At 43.3% G+C, this 20,120-nt stretch overlaps 1 protein-coding gene across 1 annotated transcript; it reads right to left on the bottom strand.

The window, feature by feature from the left end:
- Positions 1-291: 291 nt before the first annotated feature.
- LOC135255714 (carbonic anhydrase 7-like) lies at positions 292-14,592 on the bottom strand. The gene is made up of 7 exons (XM_064337245.1): positions 14,345-14,592; positions 11,485-11,682; positions 8,375-8,493; positions 7,054-7,149; positions 6,362-6,424; positions 5,667-5,822; positions 292-2,228 (listed from the first exon to the last, which is right to left on the bottom strand). Exons 1-7 carry the CDS (start codon positions 14,379-14,381, stop codon positions 2,109-2,111), a joined length of 789 nt encoding a protein of 262 aa, XP_064193315.1. The 5' UTR covers positions 14,382-14,592; the 3' UTR covers positions 292-2,108.
- Positions 14,593-20,120: the final 5,528 nt, after the last annotated feature.

The following is a 20,120-nucleotide window of genomic DNA, read 5'->3' as shown; positions in this document are numbered from 1 at the left end:
GGCTGGAGTTTGACACCCGTGACTTACAATGCGTGCATCATCAGTTAAAAATACACTTTATTCTGCTTTAGAATGAGATGCGAGATCATAACAAAAGAAAAATCATCACAAGGTTAAATAAAATTTCAATTAGTCATGAATGCAGTGTCTTTAGTGGCTGTCACAAAGCACATTCTCATGTTTTATTGTAGTGGATCACAAAGGCCTGTTTTAACAACAATCCATTTTAATGTTCCCTTAATTTAATAAAGCAACCACGAACAGTTGAATTCCACACTACAACCACAAACAGCAATTTAATAAAACATTTTATAAATAGATTCACACATTTTATACAACAATTTTCATCTAAAATAATAAAACCAATCATGTCTCAAGCACAGAATGAATTCTAAGCCCAATGCCCACGTAAGAAAATGAAACGAGTTTTTCACCGCCATCCCCCCATTTCTTTTTAAAGACCAAGTCTCTTTTAATATGGAACAGGAAGTAGCAGAGCTAAAATAACTCACGCAGAGATGCCAATAACCCCATTAGGAATTTCAGCAAGGTGAAGGAATTCATAATTCTAGGAAGCTACAGCTAGTCTGTGAGCTAGTCATTAACCATTCCAAACCAGCTTGGTGTGTGTGCGTGTGTATTTGTGTGTGCGCACGTGTGTGAAAATATCACGTTCTTCAATGCCATTGTTAAAAAATAATGTTGTTATTCTTTAAGAACAGTTTAAAATGGGAGCATTTCCACCATAAATTTCCCTATGATCAAAAAAGGGTCTCCTGGCTTAAGCCTTTCTTACTCAAAATCCTTTGCTCTAAAAGTGAAAAAAATAAAAATAAAAATAATAATACATCCCATGATATTCTGGTCAGCTGAATGACAGGAAATAAGTTGCGTTAGCTTGAAGGCCTCTGAGAGTAATGCCGATATGAAGAGCGGGTTACATTTTTTTGTCCATTTTTTAGTGTGTGTGAACCCCTCATGTGATAAATGTCTGGTCCTTTTGAGACCGCAGTGTGTTTGAGGCTTGAGCTCTGCTGGTCAGTGTGTCAGCCAATAGGATGCCTGTTCTTTTCTCATGTTGTTGGTACAAAGCCCAGGTACCTAGTTTGAGTCAAATGGGCCTGAGATTTATCCAGCTCTGCAGATTTAAGTGTGAGTCAGAAGAAGAAGAAGAATAAGAAATAGTTTTAAACAACTAAAAAAACAGGTTGTACAGCAGATGACAGTACGTTGAAAAAAACTCTCCTTAGCAATGTTACTTGTAGACAGGATTTTGAATAGGACTGTGAGTTCACAGTGACACTTTACCACGCAGGGAGAAAACGGTGCCATCTTCTACAACACAAGAGCTTGGGGGTTGAATTAGCTGAGCGGTTACGGAAATAAAGCTAGCCTTCCGCTTTTCAGACAAACGTTATTTGAAATAACCCAATCCCCTGAAGTACACACCTGTAATCCAATCACACCGGGTCGATTCTGGTCAGCAGCAGCAGCAAGTCTGGACTGCTGTTTAAAAATGACCTTCACACTGTGCTTGTTCCACCTTGGGCACCTGGCAGTTACTCTGTGTACTCACGTACTGCAATAAATTTTCTGCGTTGCTGACCTTGAATGTCTCCACATTGATTGTGGCGTAATTATGGAATAGAATGTTCTCTTCATTTCACAGGAAGAATGAAAATTGTTCATTTAGATTGTTCTCTAGATAGGATGCATTAGTCATGTTGCTTTGTCCCAATAGCTACTCTACACTGCCCTTGAAGCTGTGTCCTATGTGACAGCTATTACTGAATTTAACCTTGAGGGAGAGTATTTAGGAGAGGTTAAAGCTGACAAGGGCATTGTGTGACCAGCAGAGGGCGGTATTCCATTAAGAGTAGGCACCCTAGGTGGCAATGGAATGTTAGTACTGAAGCCAGTTTTCCCACTCACTCACACCGGGTAAAGTCAGACAGAGGGTGCAGCCAATCCAAAAGTGAAGTTGGGGGGGGGTTGAATCGAGGTTGAATTGTGCTTCGAGGTTGTTTCGAGGTTGAATTGTGATTTCTCTCTGGCGCGAAATAGACGACTGGGAAGGGTCGTGAAGGTCCCTGTGGTCATTTGGAGTGTCAGTTGAAGGAGGCGCGCACTTTCCTGCCCTTCAGGGGCTGAGGGGGGCGGAAGTTGTTCTCCATTCGTTTCTTGTTTTCCTCCTCTTCAGTGAACAACAGCATTCGGAACTTTGCCATCTGTATTTTGGGAGGGTAGCGGATGGGGGTGGGGGTGGGGGGGGGGGTTGGGGGTTACGGGTGAAAGCCGAGAGCAGAGAATCAGTTTCGGTCAGTTAAAAACATGAATATCCTCTTGCATAACGGGGGCTTTTTTTTCCCCCTGCTGAGCATCCCCATGCTCTCCACAATTAAAAGGCACAGCTCACATTCATCACGTTAATCAGCTTTAAATGGGGGGGGCTCCGGGCCTGATCTGAGGGGTACGGGTTACGGGGACGGAAGCGGACGGAAGCGGGCTCGTGCCCGAGGCGCTGTTCTGGAACGCGGCGGCGCCAACAGCCAACAGCCAACAGCGAGCGCTCAGCCCCCAGGCGATTTTAATTAACTGTGACCCAGACGCAGGGGCGGGCCGAACCCATGCAAACCAGGAAGGAGCGTGCGGGGCACGGGTTCGCCGGCAGCGAAAAAACCGTGCGTCAGACTTAACGCCCCGAGCCTGGCGCGAGGGCGTTAGCGCAGATTAGACGCATTAGCGCGGCGGCTTTTCCTCGCACGCGACACCGCGCTGGAAGCCCTTGCGCAGGTTTCTCTTGCTCGGTTTCCCCATTCCCTTTCTCGGAGAGGGCGGAGAGTCGACCCTTTGAGGGCGGAGATTCCCAAGGTGAGGACCGAGGGACCTGGAAGGCCGCTCGGGAAACCAGCGCTCCCCGTTTGTCATGGCATTTCGGGACAGAGAAGCTGAACAAATGCAATCAGGAGACTAGCGTACGCAGAAACGGGGCTTGAGCTAAAGAAAAGATTACACCAAGGCACACACACACACACACACACACACAGAAAGAAGGATATCATGGAGAGAATTGTGGCATATCATGCATATCCGGCCCACACAGGTCAGATTTCACCAAGCAGGCAACAGTAAAATAATCCTTCTTATACAAAAGATTACTCTTTTTGAATTCTCTTGCTTATGCAAGGCTCAAGGTAACTTCCTGCTCGGAGTACAATGAAGCTTTGGGATTACTGTGTGATTACTGCCATAAAATGGTGTAATATCATTATATGAATGCCATGTATAACTGCAATGGTACAAAGGTAAACACAGACCTTTGCATGCTGCATCAACTTCTGATTTCTCAGCCACTGGAATCTAGTGTTGGATGTAAGAAAAACTATAGGATTCTGTGTGTGCACGATGATATTCTCACACTGGAAAAAAGAATCACTGGATAAATCAAAAATATTTGCTTCAGTTATATATACACCTATATTTTTTTTGGTTTTCTCAGTTAAAAACTTTTAGGTTCATTTGAAAAAACAAAAAAATACAGGTGTAACAAAGGTCTACCCAATGAAACTTCTTTGTCTGCGTAAAAAAAACCAAAATAAAACAATGACTATTATAACAGGGAATGCAGTTGCATAGGGGTTTTATGATATGTATGACAGACATGTACTGTATGTAAAAAATCTTCCGACACATCAAGAATACAGTACTTTCATTTCACTCTGTTCATTCAATGTGCTGTGGTCAGTATTGTATTCTTCAGGATAACTGTTAAGCAACAAGCTGTTTCTGTTTTTTCACCTTGAGACATACCTCCACATTGGCTGTTATTTACCTATATTTTATTGTTGCTCCCATGATATATATTTATCACACCTTGGCAGCTTTACGGTACACTTTTGACGAGATCATTGTATCTCATAAATGAACAATAATATGCTTTGTTCCTCTTTGGCTTTACTTTAGTAGACGCAATAAAGAACTCATCTGGTTTTTCTCATCTTAGCCAAGTTGCACCACATCCATGAAATAACTGATTTCAAAATGCCAATGATGAATGCTCTAAATTTTCAGTTGCTGCCTGTAATCTACAATTATTTCCTAAACTTGCCTGGGGCTGTACCCCAGTTATGCTGTTAATACAATACATCTCTGTATAGGGCTAGAAAATAGGTCTCCTGTCTTATTAACCTTCAGAAATCTTGACAATCTGCAGCCCTCTGTGGCCTGTTTAGTATACGGAAATTAATTGGTCCCCCCAGCCCTGTAGATTTAAACGACACCAGGGCTGCTCTAATGTAACCAGTCTGTCTAAACTGTAAAAAAAAATCTTTATAACAACGTCTCCTTCTTCATGTAAGAGTTTTGTAGAGACAAAAGATCCAAGGGGGTTCTGAAATGGCAAACGCACCTGGATCACACAGGTAAAAACCATGTGCACCCAAGTTTGATTCACATTTACACTGTGACCTTTTTCAGTGGCAATAAACCTTCACATCAAGAGTGAGCAGGATTACTACATGAAAGGGCATAAGTGCAGTGAGGTCCTCGCAGTTCGCCAAATGGAAATAATTCACGGTCCAAGGTCAAACCCGCCCTGCTCTCCTGGCTTTGATTACAGCCCGTGGACGGGACAGCAATCGATGCTCGCCTATATGTTTATACTGGCTTCTTCCCAAACACATTTGGCTGGGACAGAGTGCCATAAGCACTTTAGGGGCACATTGGGATGTGCTGGAAAGGGTGGGGGGAGGGGGGGAAGTGCAATTATGGAAGGGCATAATATCTAACCCGGTTAATAGATGGATACAAATTCTACAAATAGAGTAATAAAATGCTGACTATCGCTTACGATATCAGTAGTGTTTCTGAATGGGCTGTTAAGCTGTAAACATTGATATCCAGCTATTAGTGGATCATAATATTCCTATCAGGGGGCTTGCATCATTGTAACTTTTTCCAGACGCTATGCTGAAAAAAAAAACTCTGAAAGCAAGAACAGAACTTCAAAAAGGCCAGGCAGGATTTTTGCTGTTATCAACACAGCTGTCCTATTGGTCTAATAAACTGTACCCTTTTCAAAGGTTTAATCCATTCACAATGCCTATCACTAACCAAAACCTTTCACTCTGAGGTTTATTTGCACTGGCATAGCAACTACCTTCCTGTGTTTGAATGCTCTATTCAACAGTGCTACGAACTCTGATGCTATGACGGTATGATGGTCTGTATGACTCAGCATGAGGATAGGATGGTCTGGACCAAAAGGTTTACCAGCCATGTCATGATTAAATGATTAGCATGGTATTTATTTTCAATACTTCAATACTTTTTTTTCACATTTAAAAGAAATTATTGCCGCATTCAGACATAATTTTATAATGACAATTGCGAATTTCTGATATTTAAGTAACAGCATAAACAGACAGAACGCACTCTCTCGCTGCAGAGACCACAGAGACCACTTTTTTTGACTGGCAGCCAAGGTGAGGTGAAGGTTCCTTTGCCATGTAAATGCTTACAAAGCCTGAGGTTTAACTCCGACCGCGGCGGTGGCCCTCCCCACGCCTCACAGAGCACACATTTTCATAACCATGTCCCGCGGCCCCACCGCAGGGCGCCAGGTGTGTCCCACATGGGGCCACGGCCGGGGGGGGGGGTCTGCCCACCTGTTTTTCCGACACCCTGATGGGCTCCTTCAAGACGATCCAGGTGACGCTCTCCAGCAGGGGGGGCGTGGTCAGCGAGCCCGGGTACGTCCAGTAGCTGAGGCTGCTGGGCAGGAGGCACGTGGGGTTGAAGTCCCGGAAGTCCGCCTTGCTTCCCTGGGACGGGACACAGAGACGCGCGAGGAGGCGCGGATGTGACACAGGAGAGGGCGCCGCGCGCGTTACCACATCAAATCCCCTGGCCGACCCGCCCCGTGGCCAAACGACATCACAGGCAAATCTTTACACTTCTGTCCTGCAGCTATAAGCCCGTGAGATTCCACTTCAGTTCAGTAATCGCCACTGAGGGATTAGCTAACATGTTAAAGGGTGGAAAAAGCAGTGGAAAGGCTCAGTATCCACCTTCAACCACTCCTGCAAATCCGCTCTAAAGTGGCACAGAAATGTATGTTTAAAGAGCAAAATTCACTCTCTTATTCTCAGGAAAATAGTCATATTTTACATTTTATTAACAGATACTTTATTATTGGCATAATAATTTAGCAGACGCTGTCGTTCAGAGCAACTTTGAAAGTGTATAGAACGTAGATGAGCCCTGGAGTGTCAGGGCACAGAATCAAAATAGCACGATTAAAATCTAAGGCTAACTCACATTCAATGGGAATTTGTGATAATGAAGATCATATCACACTTACCTTGAACTTGACCATGTACAACGCGTCAGTTATCACGCTTAAACCTCTGTGCTCATTCCCTGTCTGTAAAAGGCAAGCACACATTTCTGTGTTCAGTTTTTTTAATCATGAACTCTGGTACTTTTTGAGGTGGGATGTATGTCAATTGGAAAATACAGAGTGCTGTGTGTATCTGTCTTTGAGTGTACATGTGTACATCCATGCGTGTGTGTGTGTGTGTGTGTGTATGTGTATGTGTGTTTGTGCACACGTGTCTGCCAGTGCATATATCTATTATCTGAGTGCATGTGCATAAATGTTTATGCATGGGCATGTGTATAAGTGTTTTGAAAATGTATGCGTGTATGTGTGTCTACTGGTGTGTAAGTATAAAATAATGGATTAGCTTTCTCGGGAAAGTGTCGTTGTGCCATTTCTCTGTAAAAAGCACTATACAAAATAAATTGAAAAAAAAATTAATAGCATTAGTAGGTAAACCGTACGCAGAAATAGTTCAAACATATGGTCATGAGTGTAGTCTTCAGTCAGAGCTGAACAGTCAGACTCCCTCCAGTGTAAATGTAGCAGACTGTAAATTTAATTGAGGGTGTTATTCCCAAATGCTTTGGGGGGGGGTTGATGTGTACCCTTCTCCCTCAGGCGGAGCGTAGAATTGGGGCACGCGCGGTACCGGGGGGGGATCAGAATCTCACCTCTAAAAAGACACCAAGGACAGCGAGGCCGTCGGGGGCGGCGGCTGCCTCGCCGAAGGACTTGTACTTGGCGGCGTTCCAGTGGACCAGGTGAAGCTGTGGGGGGGAAACAGCGAGGGGGGGGGGAGGGGGTGAGAGAAGGAGGAAGAGGTGACGGCCGGGCAGAGAGAGATACCAGCTGCCCTCAGTCTGGGAGCTGACAGGACTACGGACCCTCAGAGAAAGAAACACCATGCTTAGGGCTAACGTAGGTGAACTGTGATAGTGTGTGTGTGTGTGTGTGTGTGTGTGTGTGCCTCCAAGCATGCGGAAATATGTACACGTGTTTCATGTGCAAACATGCAAATACATGCATGTGTACATGCACACATTCAGGGAAAGCTGGACAGTAAGATCCATTGTCCACGGGTCCACATTTTAAAGTAACTGGCCAGTAATGCAACAACTACTGGGTTGAAGATTTTGCAGAGATCACCAAAATTCCCGGAGGGGTCAGTCTCGGATTCAAACATAGTTGCATTTGAGTGTAATTGTTTCTAATAATTGTCCATTTGTAAGCTTTTATTTGTGTTATTATTTTTAAAGCATTGGTTTACAATCATTTCATTTTTAAAGTATTGTTGTTTTAATGTATTTTGTAATCTCGATACCATTGTCAACGAGGGCTCATTCCCTCAGTGTGTTATTCCAAGAAATAAATGAAGGTTAGTTGATTGACGGATGTTGGGTAATTTTACCACAGCGCTTTCAAAGCAAGTAATAATATTCATATTAAACAGGTAATCAACAGAGGTGCCATACTTTGTTTTATCCCTCCATTGTGGTACAGGGGCATATCTCAGCTGAAAATGTGAAAAGAGGAAAAAAATCCTCCTCCTATAAATAACCAGCTCATTAGCCCAAGTAAATGAGTAATCTAGCCAACACACACTCTAACTAGCTTGAAGAGCACTGATTCCCCAGCCAACTGTAAAATTAAAGGTCTCGTTTAGTTCATTTGCCCGTCTACTGAGCGAGCAACGACAACCGCCAAAAACAGGCAGACCGACACAGAAGACAAAAACAAAAAAGCAGCTCAGCTTCCTCGTCTCGTTTCCTTCAAAGTGAAAATACAAAACGGACGTGTTTAAAAATAAAGAGCGTTTTCTCAGGGGCACAGCGGGCTGACGATGCTGCCTGATTTACTGGCTCACATGGGGAATATAAATCACGCCAGGCCTCCCGAGATCCCTTACTGTGCTCCTGTGCATGTACATGTATGTGCCGCGCGCTGGCGTGTGCTGGGGGGGGGGGGCCAGAAGGGTCGTCCTTCCTCTCTCACCTCGGACGCGTAGGTCTTCCCGTCCACCGTGTGCTCCGACCCCTGGCAGCCCTTCCCTCCCCAGTGGAAATGGAACTGCTTCAGCCGGTAGGGGTTCTGCAAGGGGCCTCCTTTGATCACTACGGAAGGGGCGGGGGTGGGGGGTTTGTGGGGGGGGGGGCAAAGAGGCGGATCGTCATACTTCCTGTCACCCCTGTCACCCTCGGTGTGCTACTCATCATTTTTCTGCCTGCACAAAACAATAGCCTACAGCGAAAAATGTGCAGGGTCTCAGTGAGTTAGGCTGAGTAGTGTGATGATCAGGGGTGGAAAATCCAGGGGTTAGACAGTAAATGTTCCTCCCCAGTGTTTTCTTCCAGTCACCTGGATTTGCTAATTAGCACAATTCTTCGGCCTGGAATTAGAGCTAATTAGTGAAATCAGCTGGCTGAAGTTCACGGGTGGAGGAAACACACAGCAGGACTTTCTGACTTTTCTGACCCCTGGAGTTTTCCAACCTCTGATCACTACTCAGCCTAACCAGACTCAGGGACGACCAGAATGGCAGCACAGGTAAGACGCAATTGTGTGTTTGTCTTGATAAAGTTGGCTGTAGGCTGTTGCTTTTGTATGGGCAAAAAAAAAAAAAAAAGGGAGAGACATATGTCTCCGCTTCATGTAGCTTAGCGACACGGTGTGGGACAGAGGGTGTGGTCTGAAGATCAGATTGCGGCTGGTAATCAGACAGAAATCTGTCTCTGACTGTGCGAGCAGGGCCCCGGAGGGAGGGTGCGGCTCGTTGCGCTCCTGTTGCTCTGCTTTCGAGGAATCCACGGTCTGATGAGAGCACGACTTCCTCAGGTACTAATTGTGAAGGCGTGGCGCCTCCACGAAAGTCTAGAAAACCTCAGGACTCAGACTCTTCGTGATCTTATGCCGAACCTTTCAAAAAGCGCGTGCGATATTTAACAGAATCCTGGCATTGCGTAGTCATGTTTTCGCCGGGTCAGGTGTAGCCTATACCCTGCGAATACGTGAATCAGTCCAACAGTACGAGAGGTAAGCATCCAGGCGACATGGGCACCCACTTCCTGGTGGACGGTGGGGGGAACTCCCCTCACAGAGTCAGACGACGTGGGGGGGGGGGGCCTTTAGGGTGTTACGCCACACCACCTCACACCGCACGGTGAACTTCCCTGTCTCGGCTCTCTGTGCGTCGTCCTCCCAGCAAAAGCGATACTTACCAGCCAAAAGGAAAAGCCACACTTAGCCCACACAGCAGTCCGACCAGGAGGAACTGGGCACTACAAAGGACCTGATCTCAGCGTCCCCACAGTAAAAAGCGAGGCTCTTTAAAATGATGACTTCGGCCAAAAGCATAAGCACACATAATGTCTGCTCAGCGGACCGTTTTTCTCGCCCTTCAGTCAGCCCGCCAGCGAACTCCGGCAATTAAGCGATGACGCAACCCTGCCCACGATTACCTGTTGTGGCCCTTCCAGCTCTACCAGACAGATTCTCACACACACGTAAGTGCTGCTTTCACCACTCCCCGAGACATATTTTTTACGAAGACTGCTTTCATAATCAGTAGCTGTATGGGAGTGACCTCCCACCCCCCCACCCCCAGCCCCCTTCCCACAGGGATCTACCCGCCCCCCCTTATTTATTTTGCAGCCCCTTAGCGAGCCACCCAAGCACAGAGCCATCTGGTGCTGAGGTTTCAGCTCTTCCTGCGAGCGGCATCGGCACCGCCAGCACATGCAAATCCCAGTCGCCGCTTCTGAGCTCCGATCGATGGCCATTTAAATAAATACCGTGGAGAGGCTCAGCGATAGCAGACATGCTATATCCCACGGTGGGATTATGTAATGATTCCTGTTTTTCAATGCAGCGATTTTCATTGTCATTTGCTTTGCATGCCACAGAGGGCAAAACAACTCCTTAGCAGGAGCATGATACAATAAATATTATGACTACACAAACAATAAGGTTGGGTCAGATGAAACAGTAGATCGTGAAAAAGTTGTGAACAGCTTCACAAAAAAAATTGTTTTCTCTTCTGAAGGTAGAAGCAAATGTTTTATAACGGGTACTTGCAGAACAAGTGTGTTTAAGAGGGAAACGCTCTTGAAATGGCTTATTTTGCCGGTGCTTTTAAACTTTCAAGCAATGAGCTTGATTATGAACCACAGATGCTAGCGTCAATTATAGCACTTAAGAGCACATTCCCACAGTGAGGCGACAATAACTCCAAATGAGATCTCACCTAACATTCTTTCCACTTTCCCAGTTCTCTGTTCCGATACCTTCCCCAGGCCCCAGCTTCATTCATTCTTTTATTTTATCCCAGGTTCAAGCCCTTATGTGACTCATCACACGCAGGTTGCGGTTGTTATTTTAGGGCTAAGCCCTTGTCACTTGCTTTCACTCGCAGCACTTCAGTGTGTAAGCATCGCTGCTCGGTCCTTGCCCCGCCTGCAACGTCGAAGGACGATCGCGGGTCCAATCAGCATCAGCCCTCAGCTCTGACTCATAAGCACACGCAGGTTGCGGTTGTTAGTTTAGGGCTAAGCTCTTTTCACTTGTTTTCACTTGCATTGCTTCAGTGAGTAAGCCTCGCTGCTCTACGCTTGCCCTCAAAGCAGCACTGAAGGGCGATCAGCAAGCAAGCATCCCTTCACCGCTAATCTGTCCCTCTCCCTCACTACCCATCTTCGGCCGTGGTCTGAGGACGCGGTCTGGTCTCTTCAGACTGTACCTGGACTGACCGCCACCACTCTGTGAATCATTTTGTTTAAAGTCCCCTCATTCATGCCACTCATGTTACATGCACCCCCATTCCAACACTCATTGTAATGTGTATTTTCGTCCTAATATTGCAGCTTGTTCTTCCCCATAGTTTAACTTGGCATAAGTTAGGTCAGAATAATGTTCACTGCGTGAACTGAACTGTGTTCTTGGCTATAAATAGCTGAACGAAATGAGTACTGTACCTTATCGAACCTGTGTTTTGTAGTTGTTCCAGTGACCATGATATGCACTTTTGTACGTCGCTTTGGATGAAAGCAACCGCTAAATAAATGTAATGTAATGTAATTTGGGTGGGTTTACACGGGCCTGAAGCTCACCTGCTTTGTCGTCCGCATCATCGAACTCCACCACCACAGAATGGCCGCTGTTGCAGATGCTGATGGAGGAGCAAAGGTCGTACGAGAGCGCAAGGGGGGGAAGGGTGGGGTCGTAGACCGTCTCCCTGGGCACGATGTTGATGGGCGACTGCCGGTTGCCTACGGCGATGGGGTAAGCATTTTGCCACGCGGAGGGGCCTGGGTGATGGAACAGACGCAACGTCAGTCGCTGTTGTCATGGCTTCACACATTAGATGCATTTTCCTCATTGAAATACAGAACATTGCTATTTATGGAATGCTCGCTACACACTTTCTTCGAACACAACTGGAAAACAAGACTCTTTTCTGTATGCCCCAGCGTGATGTCACACATTCTCTCAGCCTTTTTTAAACACATCTTTGGGCGCAGGTTTGATTTATTTATCTGGGAAACCAGGGAAAAGGTGAAAGGTGTAGGTCTACTGTCTTACATTTCAAGTTCTAGGTTCTATAATTACTGTAGCTACTGTACTATAGCATCCTGGTCTGTCTATGTCCTGTGTGAGGTTTACATTGTTCACTATATATATATATATATATATATATATATATATACTAAATTTTCAGAAGTATGTAGACACTAGCAGGTGCATAATATCAAGTATACGGCCATGAAATCTCCAGTGACAGTAGAATACGTCGTACTGAAGAGCTCAGTGACTTTCAGCACGGCGCTGTCATAGGATGCCACCTTTCCAACAAGTCAGTTTGTCAAATTTCTGCCCTGCTAGAGCAGCCCCAGTGAACAGGGATTGTGCTGTTATTGTGAAGTAGAAAAACATAGGAGAAACAACCACTCACCCATGAAGCTCACAGAATTGGACCGAGTGCTGAAGCGTGTAGAACGTAAAAATCATCTGTCATCAATTGCAACACTCGCTGCAGAGTTGATGAGAGATGATTTTTACAGGCGACACGCTTCAGTGCTCGGCGGTCCAGTTCTGTGAGCTCGTGTGGCCTACCGCTTCACGGCTGAGCTGTTGTTGCTCCATGACGTTTCCAGTTCACAATAACAGCCCTTGCAGCTGACTGAGGAGAGTCACTGAGCTCTTCATTATGACCCATTCTACTGCCAATGTTAGACTACGACAATTGCATGCCTGTATGCTTGATTTTATGCACCTGTCAGCAATGGGTGTAGCTGAGCCGAACCCACTAATTAGAAGGGGTGTCCACATACTTTTGGCAATGTAGTATATACATATAGATATACACTGCCTGGCCAAAGAAAATGTCGCACACTCTAATATTTCGTTGGACCGGCGTGGTTAATGTGCACATTCTCAGCTTTTATAGCTGCTGCTATCAGCGGTTACATCATCAGTGAAAACAAGTGAGCCAGTACCTGTAGCAGCCATACATGCCCAACCATAACACCCTGCTACCATGTTGTACAGATGTGAGTGTTGCTTTGGATCTTAGGAGGTTCCTTGCGCCTTCACATTTTGCTCTTGCCATCACTTCATGAATACAAATAAATCAATGTTCTCATCTGTCTACAAGTCCTTTTTCCAGAACTCTTTGGGGTCTTTCAGGTACATCTTAGCAGACTGGAACCTGGCCACCCTGTTGTTGTGACTAACTAGAGGTTTTCATCTTGCAATGTGGCCTCTGTAGTTGTTTGTGAAGTCTTCTGTGGGCAGTAGACACTGACACGTCCACAACTGCCTCCTGAAGGATGTTTCTGAGCTGTTGGACAGGTATTTGGGGGTCTTTCTTCATTATAGAAGTCTTCCTTAACCTACCAGGACCTTTGTGATTACTGAGCTCGCCAGTACTCTCTTTCTTGTTAATGATGTTCCAAACAGTTGATTTTGGTAAGCCTAAGGTCTGGCCTATGTCTCTGGATGTTTTTGTCTTATTCCTCAGGCTCATAATGGCTTCCTTGACTTTCATTGGCACAATTCAGGTCCTCATTTTGTGACATGCCAATAAGAGACTCCAAAGGTAATCAAAAAGCCAACAAACAAGACTAAATACTGAAACACTCAGTAAATTGCTGTAATTTCAACACGATGAAATCAAAATGTATAAAAAATATTCTGAGAACCTGCAGTTCAACCACATGTACATCATATGGTTACAAATCTAAAATTGTGGAGTACAGAGCAAAATCAAGAATAAAATATCTTTGTCCCAAACATTATGGAGCTGGTATACAGCATATATGCTTTAAGAATGAATAATTCAAATGGGGAAAATTATGAAAGCTTTTGGAATATTTGGACGGTGATAAACAAACACTATGTGGTTAAGAGATAGAAATCCATTAGTCTGGTCTCAGAATATGATATGTTGAATGGGACAGGTATAGCCTACACACACGCACGCACACACACGTGCGAATAAATTAAATGTCCTGTCAATGTATTCAACCGGTCAAAACAGGAGAAACCACCTCCGGTGGTAAAAGCTGACACATTGAGTCTTTAAAGTAGCAAGACGTGGAGTTATCCCTTTAGGAAAACTGGGCTAATCTCGCATTAGCTGTTATCCTAACTTCAGTGCAATCAAGAAAAAAGACTACCTCAGTAGCCTTATCCCGATGACAAGAAACATTCAATACCTGCAGCCTGGACAAGTAGTAGGCTACACGTAGAGGACACTTAGAAGACACCGTAATTGTGAAAGAAGAAGAAAAGAGAATCCCATACGCTACACAGTAATCCTTTGTGCTTTACATCCTGAAACCTTCACTGTAACATAACCTGCCCGCACGAGCGTGTCAGATCAATCAATCACAGCAGCGGTCCTACTCAAGGGCAACGCTTGGAACCAGCTCGAAACGTGCTGATGCCGTTGCAGGTGTCAAGACTCACCGTTCTCTTTTCCGTATCCCCACTGATGACATGTCATTGCGAGGACTGTCGTACGTTTCCAACAGCACAAGGGTTTAACTGTGAGACTGGTGGAATTATGAATAGCCTACGACCTGCAGTCCGGAATGAAGAAGTGATAAATAAAAAAAACTGCCGTGTGTCGTAAGCGCCGTGTGGGAAAGCACCGTGCTGGTGAAGTTTGAAAGCGATGAGGGAAGACTGTCAGTGCAGCAGCGAATAAGGAGTTGTAATGATCCTCCGTCACTCCGCCCCTATTGAAGTCGGGTTTAAATGTTTTTTCCCCCCCTCATCCTGGCGTCCTGGTATAGTATAGAATATGCTGTTGCAGTAGGCTACATTGTATAGGCTAAACGTTTTATGTTTCGCCTATACAATGTATGCTAAGTCATTTTATATTATGCTTGGTATGCCAATAAAAAAAATATATATCTCAGGGAATGCTACAAAATAGGCTACTTATTTAAAAATGTATGTAAAATGTATGTATGTAAAAATATACGTAGCCTATTGGCTACGGACTTTAAGGTAAAGACAATCTACAAAGTATTAATTTTGTTTAAATCAATTTATCTTATCGAGCGTTGAGCTGATCGTTCTTAAGTGGGGGCACCTATGTAGCCTATTTGTCAGATTGGCATGATACAGCCTATATTTATAGCCAAAATATATTTTGTTTGATGCCATACACTACCTAGTATATATGCGGCAGAACTATAGAGCATATTCATTTATCAAAGCAATGATTGTTCTCACCTATAGGCTATTGACTGATGGAATGATCAAGGGCATCGCACAACTTCTATAGACCGGTACTTGTTACAGCGTTCGTGGTATGACGATTGAGGTTATAATTTCCATTGCATTTTGAATGACAATAGCATAGGCGTTTGCCTTTTTATTTGTGTGTGAAAATGGGAGATTACATCGCCTTGGTTGATTCCCTTGCGCAAGAATAAATTGTTTCGCTTTGTTTAATAGCCTATCCTTTTTATGCAATGGAATTCGATACGCACTGTCAGGAAAGATGACCAAGGTGTCATTTTTCTTTCTATAGTTGCGACATTGATTCTAGGAATCGTCAAATCTTCTTACGTAAATACTTAGTAGTAATTATTAAATTCCAGCGAAATCTAGGGATAGGCTAAACATAAACCAGTTGACTGCATGTGAGTCAGTTCAGGAATTGTGGTTCCAAGAAAAGAAGAAAAAAAAAAGAAAGAATGCAGAACTACCCTTAGATTGTCAGCTAACACCTATATGGAGATGCTGCATTGATACATAATGACGTTAATTTAATATCTTAATTTGATTGGCAGTTAACAAATAGTATTACAATCTATCCATACATAATCATAAAATGTTAAGTGTGTCCAATTGTTTCCCGCGCAAATTGTCTATTTTTCAGGTTTGTGTTATATAAGCTTATAAATTTGATAGGTACCTATGTATGGCTGTATGAGTAGTGTACGTGCACCCCCCCTGGTGGCCTTTAGCCATTTTTGCGGACTGAGCTGGGTCTAATCTGCTGTATTAACAGCCGTGGTGTACGGTGACTACCAAATGTATTCAAATACTCTTGCCACTATCAAATCCAGTTAGAATGACAGGCCTACAGGAATCTAGACTGGAGAACAAAAAACGACCGAAAACTCAGGAGCTAGCAAGACACTTAGCAAAGGCGAGGCAGTAGCCTCCTCAGGGTGGTATTGCAGGTGTAAACAACATAGCACAGTAAAAAAAAAAAATAATAAATAAATAAAGTTAACTGCAAAGACTTTCCAATCTTGCGTTAACTGTTGTTATGATTGCAATATAATAAAATAATTCATTTTCCCTTGGCTTTTTTAAACATTACATGTTGCTCATGGTCAGGACATTTTGAGAAACCAGTGTATGTATTTGATAATGCTACAGTAATGGGGACTGCAATGTTCATCAAACAAATGCTTTCAGGTTTTGTAACCCAGTGCAATCTAATAAACATTTCATATTAAAATCTTTGCCCTTGAAAGCTGTGATGGTTTAAGTTTAACTGTCTTAATGTTTTGAGGTCTGGTTGAGGTCCATTTAAAATTAATTTAAATTCATAAACACCCATTAAAAAATAATACCATTATTCTCAATATGGTTTGGAAATATTTCTGGAGGACATTCCTGACCATGTCGAAGCCACAGCAGTGATGCATGCTAATCTTTGCTAAAAGTTTTCTCTCAGACTCTCAGATGCACTGGAAAGGTAAAACTCTGTGAATTATGAATGACCCATCAATGTTTTATAACTCTCGGCATGCCACAGATTGAGGCCCTGCCAATCGCTGATATTTACCTCAGAACCGCACTCCAGCGCTGGCACTGTACTGCTGCAGGACTGAACGGTCATGCATCTGTGAGTCATGCGAAGGAGGCTGGGGGTTTACCCTGGTAACAGCTGCACAACAGTACATTATGCAAAACTGGAAAGACAAAACATTTATTTTCTAGTCTCACTAGTCTGAATCCACCCACCCTTCCAAATCAAAGAGGTCCTCCGAACAGTGTTCTTATATGGATTCCCTCGGCTAGTAATGCCTGAGCATCTTCAAGACATAAGCGACGTACACAGAGTTGAGATGGAACGCAAGCGTATCAGGCTCCTCCCACCCCCAGTTCCGCTTCGCCCTCGTACCCCAATGGTGGAACAACCGTCCACAGTCAGGTAGGAGGGTAGATTCACTGGCTGTTTTCTGCAAATGTCTTTTCAAACTTCACCTTTTCAGACTACACCTTTATGTTTTTTTGTTTTCCTTCTCTGTAATCCTTCTCTTCCTTGCCTTGAGGCATGCATTTTGACGGTGGCACTTAAATGATTGTAACTCAGCCTGTCCCCAGATCTAGTAAATACTATTTTGGAAGTTTTGGCTAAACATGTCTGCTGATAAAACTGAAAGAGCCATATACTGTAAAATTTTATCACAATTCATGGGTTTGGGGCTGCCTTACTATTAACTTGGATACCAGAAGATACAGACACTTCCTGTTTTATAAATTTCTTTATTTCTCCTTGAGGACAAATAAACTATCTATCTATGCTGATAATCTGTTGGAAATTTAATAATAGTGAAAACACAGGGAAATTTTTGTGGTGAAAAGTCAGGGAAATGCTGTCTATGTACTCAGGTGAAAACCTGGCTACATTTGTTTGAAAGGTTTTCTAGCTGCCATAGCCAGGCTATATCTGGGTAAAACCTGAGCTATACTGGGGTAAACCTAGGCAATGTATGTCAAAGCATCCCTCAATCTATATTCACACCCCTCTAGATATCTGGATCCTGGCTTTTTGCTCACTAAGAAATGTTGAGGAGAGGTTGAGTTGGTCCGGAGGGTTTGCGTTTTTAGGAGAATCCTGTGGGGGGACGGAATCATTGTGTAAATAGTACAATTCAAGAGGGGAACCCCTGGCAACTTGGCCATCTTTGTGTTTTTTTTTTTTTGTTGTTTTTTTTAGATCAATGCTGGGCAGATTTTCCTGAGGATTCACCCTGTTCAGCTGCTGCACGACATCAGCTGATCCGCATACCATCAGTTTAGCATGGCTAAACTACACTGCACAGCGCTGCTCTAAAAATACAAGCCTGTTAATCCCATCTCAGTGAGCGGTCCCCTGACTCACAATTTTCCCTTTTCCCCGCAGATGCCAGATGAGCTCCTGGACAACCACCCGGAGTTCTTCCGCAGATTTAACTTAATTATTAACTTCCAGCTGACAGGACTGCAGGGAACAGCATGCTGTTCCTGAAGCAGAAGCCTGTACATTCAGACATCCAGACTGTTGCTGGGAAACCTGAACTTGATTCCAATGGGGGGTTTTTTTTTTTTCATCTTTAAAATCCCTGGTACCTTTTCCTGGATGAAAATGTAGCTCTCCTTTTTTGAATGTGAATTCTTTGGTACTGTAATTTGTGTGTATTAATGATAAATCTCTATTGCATCAGGACATATCTGAGATTAGGGATAGTAACGTGGGACTGGGCGGTGGCTTTTTAGGAGCCCGGGAATAATGGTCTTGACACCTTTATGTGAAACATCAGGGTACTAAAGAATTTTCCAAGTTCATACTACCTTTGCTTGTGGGACTGGGGTCTTACATCCACATTTATTATGGTTTACAGAAATGTGCATTTTCATGGCTATATTAGTGTAGTACTATTGTACTTGCTTCAACATATCATAATTGATTTGCATATGCCCCACCATCTGCGACAGTCATTTACAAATTGTCCATACATCCAACTAGAATATTTACTGAAGCTTGGGTACAATGGCAACTCACTAGATTCACTAACCATTATGTCCCCTTGCTTTGTGTTGATAGGTGATATTAGCAAGCAGGTCAGTACAAGCAAAAAGGGGAGGAGCCTGTGCTAGACCCTAGCAATGGTGTTTTGGATCTGTTTTGAATTCTCTTACTCTCATTTTACTCTTTTCTTACTTCTTCGGTGTTACTGGTTTTCTCTGCACAGGTAAATAAATTGGAAAATATACTTGTGAGACACGTGTACCTTACACATGTTGACAAATCTGATTTACAATTCTTTTAACTGCATTTGCCACTGGTAATTTGTCCTTTTTATTTAAGTGATATTTGATACTCTGATACTTCAATCTGGATAAGGATAACTGCCAAAGCAATACTTGTAGAAATAAAAATCAATTTGCCTGAAAGCAAAATAGACACTGGGCTACTAATGCATGCAATGCTTCATAAATTATAAATAGGTTTATGCTGCATTTCACCTTCAACACTTCCCTGTTGTGGCCCAAATGCATTTTTAGCATCTTAATGCCTTTATTTTTGTGACATAAAATATTTCTTATATTTTCATCCTGCTGTGAACATTTTCACCGTGTTCAGAATTGACCAATAAACTGCCTATCAGGCAAGGCAATGTCTTGCAGAAATGTTATCCAAGCATCTCTCCTGTAGGCAGTTGGTCTGTTGTTAGTAGACACTGCACTGACATTTGACATTGATGCCATCTAACATTTAATTCATATTCATAATCATAATTTCCAGTGTCATTTAATTATATTAATAGCAAAATTCAGATATGGCATTTGAAGTACATTACATAGATAAATATGCAGCAAGATTACATTAAATGCTATGTTTTAAAACAACAATATGCAAATTACAGTTTCTGCACCTCACACTCATTATATATAAAAACATAATGGAAAATATTATTTTAACAGGAACCTTACCCATAAGCTGCAGTGACCTTAACAAAAACACATTTTTTCTTTTGGAAATGGATTAAAGTAGGCATTTTGGGAAAATGGGTGGAATATGTGCTATCATTTCAAGAAGTATCCATAGCCATTGCACTGATTTATAATGGTTGATGCATTGTCATATAGAGGCTGTACATATTCTGTAGGAAAGTAAACCATGCATGTTAGAACATGGCGTATGGCTCTGTATTGGCTATCATAAAGCACGACATCAGCTGCTTTTAGCAGAGCAGTGTTGCATTTTTGCAAGCATTTGGGATTAGTGAAGGTTTTACATGGCTTAGTATGACCTTTCAACTGAAATGCATTTTCACAACTTTTTTTTAAAGGCACAGCATTAACGCTATGAATAAAAATGCAAGAACTGGTTCCACGGGACTTTTAGAAAGAGAAAGTGAGTCTTAGCGTTGAGCTGCAGAATCTTGGCGATCCTCACACTTTCTGCATGGACAGTACTGACCACAAGATGGCGCGATACTTCATT

The sequence above is a fragment of the Anguilla rostrata genome, chromosome 5 (genome assembly GCF_018555375.3).
Source record: "Anguilla rostrata isolate EN2019 chromosome 5, ASM1855537v3, whole genome shotgun sequence".
NCBI classification, from domain to species: domain Eukaryota; kingdom Metazoa; phylum Chordata; class Actinopteri; order Anguilliformes; family Anguillidae; genus Anguilla; species Anguilla rostrata.
The sequence above is the reverse complement of the archived record's forward strand: the minus strand, read 5'-3'. Positions and strand labels throughout refer to the sequence as shown.